Source organism: Nylanderia fulva, unplaced genomic scaffold, assembly GCF_048542155.1.
Source record: "Nylanderia fulva isolate GAGA-0341 unplaced genomic scaffold, ASM4854215v1 Scaffold2, whole genome shotgun sequence".
NCBI classification, from domain to species: Eukaryota; Metazoa; Arthropoda; class Insecta; order Hymenoptera; family Formicidae; genus Nylanderia; species Nylanderia fulva.
In genome coordinates, this window is record NW_028190263.1 from 4,458,237 (window position 1) to 4,468,960 (window position 10,724).

General features: G+C 33.7%; 2 protein-coding genes across 2 annotated transcripts in view; both read right to left on the minus strand.

Annotated features, from left to right (window-relative positions):
- Nucleotides 1-9,553, minus strand: part of sprt (PDZ domain-containing protein sprite) — a 67,339-nt gene extending 57,786 nt beyond the window's left edge. Inside the window, 1 exon segment of the mRNA XM_085481986.1 lies at nt 9,487-9,553. The gene's annotated coding sequence lies outside the window, so the exon portion shown is untranslated.
- LOC114942986 (uncharacterized) lies at nt 4,665-9,532 on the minus strand. Its single transcript, XM_029318523.2, has 2 exons — nt 9,487-9,532; nt 4,665-6,838 (listed from the first exon to the last, which is right to left on the minus strand). Exon 2 carries the CDS (start codon nt 6,719-6,721, stop codon nt 5,495-5,497), a length of 1,227 nt encoding a protein of 408 aa, XP_029174356.2. The 5' UTR covers nt 6,722-6,838; nt 9,487-9,532; the 3' UTR covers nt 4,665-5,494.
- Nucleotides 9,554-10,724: the final 1,171 nt, after the last annotated feature.

Genomic DNA, 10,724 nt, shown 5'->3' on the forward strand with positions numbered 1-10,724 from the left:
ATATAGAATAAAATCGGAATTTCTTCCCTCTCATCTGCACGTGTCACGATAGAGCTATCGTAACTAACCGATCGACCCACCCCACGTTGTAAAAAAGCCTCTCTCGATAACGAACACGGATAAGCGCTAAAAAAAAAAAAAAAAAAACTTGTTTGCCGGATTGCGAACACCGAGAGAAAAAAATGTTGCGCCTCACGTAACGAATAATCTTGCCTAACGGTAATCGTTATACACTATACGGAAATCGTCGCGAACCCTCGAAGCCGTTATAAAATCGATCGTCTGTTGCAATTTCGCTCATTAAAAGTTTCATTACTTGTTGCGATTTCGGTACAACTATAATAGGTATTAGCTCTCGGTAATTATTCAGACTCAATAGAGAGTTGAAGTGAAATATTGACTCATCAGCTCCGCTAAATGATCCAATCGTCACCAGATTTCTCTCTGGGATTTGAAGAATACATATAGTAAATCGATTATTGATTTTGGGTAGTAGACATCTTTGGCTCTCGTTTTTTCTCTCTTAGATGGTAGGTCTTATTTTTTCATTAGTTTTTATATATTATTGTGTATTTCTTATAATTATTATTTGATTCATACTTTTACCAATCCTGTATTTATTATTATTATTATACTTTTATAACTAAAGGAATAATAAATTCTCATTTATAAATGAATAAATAAAAGAAATAAATAAATTTGAAATAATATCAGCGAGGATGGAGAGTCGGACGATAATAAATGTTTTGTGTTATAAAAACAATATTTAAAATATTGTCAATGTACAATATATCTTTTACTAAAGCTTAAATTAACGAGATAATAATGTAAGATTTTCGAGAAATTTTAAAAATAACTTTTGCGGAGGGCGATTATTTTCTTAAAGTTATACTTTTGATGCAAACAATATTAAAACTGTTAATTTATTTTTTGTCATACTAGTGAATCGGTAAAAAAATGTCTAGACAGTTTCAATATTCTCTCCTAAGTTTCTTTCTAGAGCATATATGTATATAGAGTGATAAAGGAGTATACTTTATAAAGACTCAAGAACCGGACTAACGAGAGTATCGATTAACATCACAGTGTTAATTCTAGAAGCAGCTCTCGTGACTTCCACGCGGACAATTTACAATGTGACGAACAACTTGTACAACGACGAAAGAGCGAAGGGTCGTCATTAGGGCATAATTTGTGAAGGCGAAGCTCGAAGATGTCGGCCGGAGCGGCATGAGACAGACACGCGCTTAAGGATGAATTTATCGTCAAATTACTGCTCGTTAATAATCATGACCGATAGCTGAGTAGCGAATTTGCAGATATAATTTCGCGGCGCAATTATTATTTAACGAGCTGTTTCAATGCTAAATTTTCCGCGTGTCTCTCTCGCGCGTATATTTAACTCTCAGTGCGTATTTAATCATTGGACGAACCGATTCTGTTGACTGTGCACGCTCGATCGACAGATTTATTATACGCGATAAAATTCATTATTAGCGATCCGCGAAACGCAAGCCATGCTTTTATATTTTATATTCAGAATATTAATGATTTAATGCACCGTGCGCCGACGATGTCGCTATTTTGATTTTCTTGCTGATAAGACTGATATTTAATAAGGAAAGCTTGTCATATACCGGCAATTTTAATTAACTTAGAAAACTTTCAAATAAATCAATGTAAAATCTTTAGATAAAAATTTCTAGAAGATGAAACTGTTTGATTATGAAAAGAGAAGAGAGAGACTCTTTTTTCTCTATTAATAAACTATACATAGATTATTAAAAACGTGTATTCGCTCGTCTATTGATTAAAACAAAATTTAGTATATAAAAAGGCCAACTAATCGAGCATTATTAGATGATATAAACTAAGTATTTATTCTATATAAGATAATACAGTACAAACGTTTCGACCGCACGCGGTCTTCTTTAGTGTAGGAATTATATAGAATATCTTATATAGAATAAATACTTAGTGTATATCATCTAATAATGCTCGATTAGTTGGCCTTTTTATATACTAAATTTTGTTTTATACACAGATTGTTTTTTTCAGTTATGTAATAATAAAAGCATATTATATTGTGTTGTAAATTTTGTTTTATACACAGATTGTTTTTTTCAATTATGTAATAATAAAAGCATATTATATTGTGTTGTACATATCTGTTACTCTTATAAAAATAGAAAAATCCTTTTCGCTTTAAATTGTCAAAATTGATTTGATATCGGAATCGATATCGCTAGTCGGGTGACTTGAGTAGCGATATCGAAGCTCTATAATAAACGATCATACTTAATTACGATTGGCGGTAACAAGATTCTATCCCGATATGCCTTTAATTAATATCGAATGCTGTAGATGACGTATCTGCGACGATCGTGTGAATCAAAAGAGTCAAAATACCTTTATCAGTTCCCCCTCTCCTTATATAAACGATATATTTTCTATTTATCTTTTATGGAATAACATAACATTTCTACATGTTGTATAACGCGAACACACAACACAATAACCGTATTTTGATTAATCCTTCATAAATATCCATGCTTATTAAGTACTTCAATAAAATATTATCAATATATCTCTAGACTCTAGATAATGAAATTATCTATTTATATAAATAATATAATTAAAATAATTAAACAAAGTATAAATTGACTTAAAAATATAAATTAAAAAAATAAAAGAAATTCTCTCTTTCTCTCTTGTGTTTTTCTAAATAAATATATAATTAATTGTGAGAAAAAATATGGTAAATATGTAGAAAATATTTTTGTTACTCATCTCAAATTATTTGTTTTGAATGTAATAAATAATGATTTTATATGAATTTTTATAACTTTTCTCGACTTTTTTGAATTGGCTTATCAGATAAAGCGTTCAGTAAAGAGCGCGTGAATTTCTTAAAAATTACTCAAGCGATACCTCTCCTGGGAAATCTTTGGATGTTCTAACAGACGAGCAACACCTGGCGACAGGTGTTAAGGGTACAGATATTCGTGCTGTCCGGTACTAAATGTCCAAAAGACTTCTGATAATGTCGCACAAATGTGTTTAAAAATATTTGTTATGTACCTTCTACATGTTGTATAACGCGAACATATACAACACAATAACCGTATTTTGATTAATCCTTTATAAATATCCATGCTTATTAAGTACTTCAACAAAATATTATCAATATATCTCTAGATCTCTAATAAAATTATCTATATAAATAATATAATGCAAATAATTAAACAAAGTATAGATTGAATTAAAAATATAAATTAAAAAAATAAAAGAAATACTCTCTCTCTTGTGTGTTTTTCTAAACAAATATATAACCAATAAAAATAATAAATAATTAATTGTGAGAAAAAATATTATCTGGAAAATAATATTGTTGAAATAATTGTTCTTAATTGTTAGATAATTGCAGTATAGACGAATATAATAAATGTTTTCAAAAACAAAATTCAACTTTGGATACATATGGATTTAATATTTTATACTGCAGCGGATTATACGCGTGTATCCAGTTTTCTTTCTCTTTAGGTATATAATATAATAATTACATCTACAATATTTTTCCGATGCTTAACTTTTATAGATTGACAAGACACATAAATTTTTAGTGGCCATTACAACCTTATCTGACGCCTTGGTTAATATCTAGCAGGAGATGAAGGGTATTAAGAGAATATTATACGTAATTTATATGACAGCCGTGTTACCACACAAGCGTAAGTCACGTCTGCCCTACGATATTATATACTATGCTAACAATAATTTAATGTTTCGATAACAGGAAAAATCAAGTATCGATCAAGATATAGTCCGTATATATGTAATTTTAATACATCAGAATATATTACCACATATATCAGGCTTAACTCTTCTATACTCGCGACTCATTTCGCGATGTAACTTCATGAGGATTAAAAATTCAAATGCTTGTTGCAAGACGATAATTTGTGATTTAATTAAAAGATGTGCGATAGCGCTTCGCATACCATGTAGTAAATAAAGTCACGTGCGCGTCTAATATATAATTAAACTATAATTTTTAGTTTTTATATTAATTTCAAGTCATCATTTGCGTATGTCAATTTTGTGATCCTCGCATTATTTTCATGCCAACAAATTCGATTCGGCGGATCTCGCGACATAGTTAATTCACAAAACACGCGTAAAACCTGCGACATTGAACGTCCGTTGGGTTTTTAACCTCTGCCACAATTTCCGGCTATTTCTCTCACCCTTCGCGGTTTCCCTTCTGACCTTCTTACGAAAGGCCTCATCCTGTTCGAAATAATTTCCGCTTCTTTCAATTGTTGTCTATCATGCCGGCTTGAAATCTAATTTTTAGATGTATTTCCTAGCAGAAACTACAACGGTATTTCTTTGTAGGTATTTCTTGTAGGAGAAAAGGGAAAGCTACACCAAAAGTTAGTTTCGAGTTTTCTTTACTTCTTTGTAATGCAACTTTCTTTTCGTATTCTAAGATGTATTGCTACAAAATTTGTTAAAAAAGAATTTTGGCTTTCAGTGATGTGTGGAAGGAGAGGAGACTTAGTTTGAATTAATATCATAATGAATATCTTATTATTAAAATATTAACTTTAGATACACATACAATATAGTTCTATTACTATCATTAAAAATAATGCGTAAAATTCTCTCAAACTCAATATTTTAATATGAACATTATAAAAATCTATACATATTATTACTATTATTATTTTATTATTATTCAACGTTTAATCTTATAAAAATATTATTTTTAAGGAATTTCTTTGTGTCTGAGTGATCGTTAATTTGCTGTCTTATCTTTGATTCTGTTCTAGGAGATTTTTGTTATTATCTTCCTTCAGAGTTGGCTTCCTTCAACATCCTTTTTGTTTCCCTCTGGCTCTATTTCTTCCAAGATATAGAACTGTCTCCCTCATTCGCGATCAAAACGACCACTTTAACGGTTCTTGATGTTGCATAATTTTAACGGTACTTCAATGTATAGTCAGTAGTCTCAGTAATTAGAGCATTTTTTATTAAAAATATTATTAATAATACACATTAATAATGTTATATGTCATATGCAATTATTGACATTATCAAGTTTTAATTTTTTTTTTTATTAGCTGCTCTATTCGTAAAGCTCGCGGTATTAATTGCATGTAGCTTCTTTTAATTATTTTTTGAAATGCTAAAAATTGTTAAATTGCTATAACAATTTCCTCCCTCTTTAGAAGCAAATAATAAAACGTATCCTTTTCATTTTTGCTCTTCGTAACTATTTCTTAAATTCTAGTTATTTATAAAATATTTCGACGATGAACTCAAAACAACCATTGTCATTTCCGCAGCTAACATTTTTTTCATCTCTTCTTCACTTCTTCCATTCCGTTGAATTTTTCATTTTTTTAAGTGCATCTATTGTTGTCAGATACATTTTACAAATATCTCAAAAATTGAAACTTCCCTCTTGTTTCAAATCTTGATCATTTTCTCAAACTTTTGATGTCTTCGTCGGCACATCGTCATTGATGTTCCCAGTCTCTTGATTTTCCTTGATTAATTCAGCAAGGATTTGTCGTTCCTCGGTCGTGAGAAGCGCTCTGTTCACAAAGTTGGCGATATTAGTCGCGTGTGTCGTCAACAAGCGTTTTCTTTCCTCTCTCGTGCGTTCCGCCTCAGCTAGTTCCAACCTTCGTTGCTCTTTAGCGATTTCCTCAATCTTAGCAATCTCCTCCTCGCGAATCCTGCGGCGGTGCGCAATCAAATTCTCCAGATCCTTTCGGTACTGAAGTTTCATCCTTCTTTTCGCCTCCGCCGTGAATCTCGCCAGTTTCTCGTCTTCCATAATCTTCCTCATGACTTGTTCGGCCCACGCTTTATCCTCTTCCACGAAACGTTGCTTACATTGCTCGGTAAAGACTATCTGTTCCCGTAAAGTAGCCGCAAGTTCTTGCCGCATCCTTCTCCTGCGCATCGTCTCCTCCATTTCCTTGATTATGAGCTCACACCTAATCTCCTCAGCTACGAGATCAATCAGCCGTTCCTCCCTCTCTCGTTTTCGAGCCTGAGCGTCCAGCATTATCCTCGTCGTTTCCAACAGGACACGCTCGCGCCTCTCTATCTGCTCCTGCCTGAGTCTGTTCACCTCCTTCGATCTCTCCTCGATCTCCTGCAGATACTCAGAGTCTTCCCGTTGCTTCTTCTCTTCCGCCTCGCGCTCCTCTCGCCGATGAATCCTCTTCATTTCTTCGAGAACAAGTCTCTCCTGCCTCGTCCTCTCCACGAGCTCGCATTTCTTCTCCAATGCTTTCGAGAGTTCCCGTTCCTCCTGCGTCCGATCCACTTCTTCGAGATACTTCCTGTACTCGCGAGCCTCTTCCATGAGAACCCTTTTATCTTCCTCCTTTCGCGTCAGCTGCTCGTCCAGCTGCTGTCTGTATTTCTCGCATTTCCGGGGGATCTCCGATTGACGCCGGCGATCCTCCTCCAACATCTCCCGCTCTCGTTCGCGTGCCAATTCGGCACTCTCGCGTTCCTGCACGAGTTCCAAGTGTCTGTGGGCCTGTCTCTCCTCGAGCTGAGCCTGCAGTCCCTTCACCATGTAGGCACGCCGCAATTCCGCCGCCAACTCCGCGACCGCGTCGTGCGACTCGCGATTGCGGCAACCGCGGCGAAACCTCGCTACGTACAAAGCGCTTTCGTTACTCGAAGCTTCCATAATCGCTATATTTATATATCTCTTGTCTCGGGGTATATTGAGACATCCGCCTGCGTCTGACAGTGGGACTAGATGTCAGCAGATCGGTTAGGTGTGCTCATAATCTTCCGGTTTCGCCTGTAAGGGTTACGCTAGTTCATATAGTCTTATAAAGAGTAAATCAATTTTCGGAAACAAGAAATATTTAGAAAAAATCTCTTTGACAATTTTTACTTTTTATAATTTATCGAGTAAAAGTGTATAAATTTTCCAATTCAATATTAAACACATTCTACATTATATGTATAAATTGGCTTTGTTACAGTTTTATGTGTTTTTTATTTTTAATTAATTAATTCATCTTTTTCATGCCCGTAAGTATATTATATACTATAATTTTAAATTGAAATGCGTGTAAAAGAGTAACCGACAAAGAGCTCATCCATTAAACATCGCATTCTTTCTAGGCTCGTTAAAATTATATTATATTTTATATCTTGTTGGTGTGCCTCTTATTCAATTTTTACATGAAAGAATCACGGCAAAGCGCTAATTAATTAATTAACGCATCGCCTGATTCGATATTACGCAATTTTCCGGGAAGCATGTCGTAATGAGAAAGAGGCATTGTACTCTCGAAAAGTTTTCTTCGTGTGATGCGCATATTACGCTACGAATTTGCATTTGTATCTCCCATGACGCGAACCTAAGTATTAATGTTAAATTGAAGGTAGGGTGAGATAGTCTTTATTTGATTGCCTCTTTTCTTTCTCTTCTCTTCCTTCCATTTTTCCCTTGTGGGATTTAAATGCGCTTTGGGAATTTTCGCATGGTGAATTGGGTTAATCTAAATTTAACGAGAGAAGTGGGCCGCAACACCGCTATATTTTCCCCGTTACGGTTCCATTGTTGATAGTAACGAAAACGAAAACTATCGTTAGATCTCGGCTTCGATATACCTGAAGAAGCTTTGAATGCACTTAGACTCATGCTTCGTTAATCAAGCGTGTTTACGGCAATAATCGTGTGTTGTTTATCGTAAGAACTCTATCTTATCGTAAAATGACAAGGTTCAATTTATAAATGGCAAGACGCGAATAAATGCATATAAATACAATTAATTGATTAATCTCAAAGTAATCAATGCTTCTGTTAACGTTCAAGAAATAAGAAACCGAAAGTGAAAAACAAATGTAATTAAGATATGCTAGAACGTTGTACCACTTAATATCATTAGCATAATGTATAAATTAATACGTAAATTATACATATATGTAATGCATGTTACGAGATGACGGAAGTGTCTAGTATTTTCTTTTTTGTAACAGAACATATGTCAACACATATATGGAGTATGTTATGTGCAAAGAAATCAATTTGGAACGTGACGAAATGATTCACAAATCAGCGTTCGAGTTTCCTCAAAAGATACTAGATTGAATCAGCATTCTGTCCCTCTGACTTTGACATATGCATTTCACAATTACGAGTCTCTTGTTCTGCTTAAAGCAGCTGCCGGTTTCAATATAGAACTAAAATTTATAATTTATAATTTATTATAATTTATTAAAGTACCCACATTTTTTCAAAAGTATATTATTCAAACACCAATACAAATTTTTTTAATAATATTGTCCAAAATAGAGTTCAGAAAGATTTTTCTTATTTTAATAATTTTAATAATATTGTACTGTAGGTAGAAAATAACATAAAATTCTATTCAAAAAAATATGTCGTAATATTATTTTGCAAACATTGATTTATAAATAAAACTATTGAAAGTACCTTATTCATTAAAATTACAAAACGCTCTTATAATAAGAAAAATTAGCCATAATAAAATTGTTTTGGAAAATATTATTTTTTTAAAGCTCGAGAGAGAAGACATAATAATTTATAAGATAGGGAATCTTTTCAGAAAAACAAGATTACTTTATATAGTATAATTACAGCGTGTAAAATGAAGTGCGTAATATGCAAAAAGGATTAATAAATATTTCGTTAGTATGAAAAATATATAAAATGCCGGACCTAAGTAATAATATTCTTCGGCAATTCGAGGCTACTTATTTGCTCTAATAGCGCGATTCTTGCTCAACGAACCGTCTTGTTTTATATACGAGCAACGATTATAATTGTTGCCGACCGTTAAAGTGTATGTAGACATTATTAATAGGCGCGGTATCGTGCTTGCTTGATGAATAGGTTCAGCGTAGCATTGCATTATGTATATACGTAAGAAATTTTACGGAATAGACATTACAAGAGCATTTCAACTTCGTAAATCATTTTCAAAGTATGGAGAAAAATTATTGTTACATAGTTTCTTCACATCGAAAGAATCTTTGGCGCGCGTTATGAGAATTTTTATTATAAAAAAAAAAAAAAAAAAGAGAGAGAGAGAGAAGGGGAAAGAGTTTAATGCTTTATAGCAAATCAGAAATTTGGAGCAATCAATACATTTCAAATCAACGATTGTTTTTCAAATTTTTAACTATTCTGAACTATTATTTCGTTATTTAATATATAGTATTTCATTCACACATAAGTATATGCCATCTCTAGTACACTCTTCAATTTTTTACAAAAAAATAAAATTAAAATATGCAAAACATATCGAGCAGAATCGTCCATTAAACACTATATGTATATTAAAAGAGAAATCTCTTTCTCAATCGATGTTTACCCTGAGTCGTGCTCTTTCAATGAGCCAAGTAAACAGCGATTGACCCTGAACATACGCGTGCGCTGTCGAGGAATTAGCAACCAAAACAGTATAGACGTACCTTCTGTGCGCAGGTCCGGGTATACCGAACTCGAATTGCAGCCACGTGCACCGAGACACTAGTATATATATATATATATATATATATATATATATATATATATATGCAACACCGAGAGAAACAGAGAAAGTGAGAGAGAGAAAGAGAAGGAGACTGCACTCGAGAAATAAAAGAATTTTCCGCTCGGCAATTCGCGCCCGATCGATGTATCGTGACGGATGGACGCGGCGACGAGCCCGCGTTATTTCGAAAGGAATTTTTCACGATTTTTTTTTTCTCCCCGGTTGAGTTTTTCAGTCCGAATCGAATCGGACGGAGCCGACTCCGGCTTAATACCGAACGCCGCAACGGATTGAGACCGACTAACCGGCTTTCCGCGTCGGAGCACACGCGAGCCGAAGCTCTCTTGCTATTTGCCGCCGCCGGCCCCTTTAAAACCCCATCTCGCCGTACACATATAATGGGGCCCCCGCGGGAACCGGCCAGGTAAGTCTTCTACGGCCCTGGGAAGTGGATGTGCGAGGAGAGACGTGACGATTAGTGGGAGATGCCACAGATATGTGCGTGAGGAGATATCGTGTATGTATATTCGACTTGATTTCATAATCGCGGCGAAGCTATACGCGAGACATTACTAAATCATTGAATTCGGATATCCAGGATTGATTCGCCTATAATTGGTGAGACACGTGGCCGCGGAATGATTAATTGTCTGTTCATTAAACGTTCCATAGGCGCAGAAGGTTGTAATGAAAGTGCAGCGTCAGGATATATTATTAGGATGTATCTGGCATCTTTAGAATATCTATGACATTTATTTCATGATTTGTTTTTTTAAGATCATTTCTGTTCGATAACTTTATTTGATCTAAATAATATTTCTCTGTAATAATTAATAATAATGTATTTCAATTTATGTATAAAAATTTTTAGAATTTAATTATTTATTTTTTAAGATAATTTCTTTTCAATAACTTCATTTGATCTAAATAATATTTCTCTCTATAATAATACTAATAATGCAGTATTTCTAGAGATTTATATATAAAAAAGATTTCATATCTATCTAATGTTTGGTACATTACTAAAACATCGTATATATTTACAAGAAGCTTAATGATTTCGTAAATAATTACTTCCTTAATTAGTGTTAATCGTTCACGATAATCACCGGAATGTGTCGTATCTAAAAAAATAGCAGCCAATAAAGAGAACATTATAAGTATCGTGCAAAAATG

What these genes read in the sequence shown, in the direction of transcription:
- LOC114942986 (XM_029318523.2), bottom strand. Translation starts at nt 6,721, where the DNA reads ATGGAAGCTTCGAGTAACGAAAGCGCTTTGTACGTAGCGAGGTTTCGC.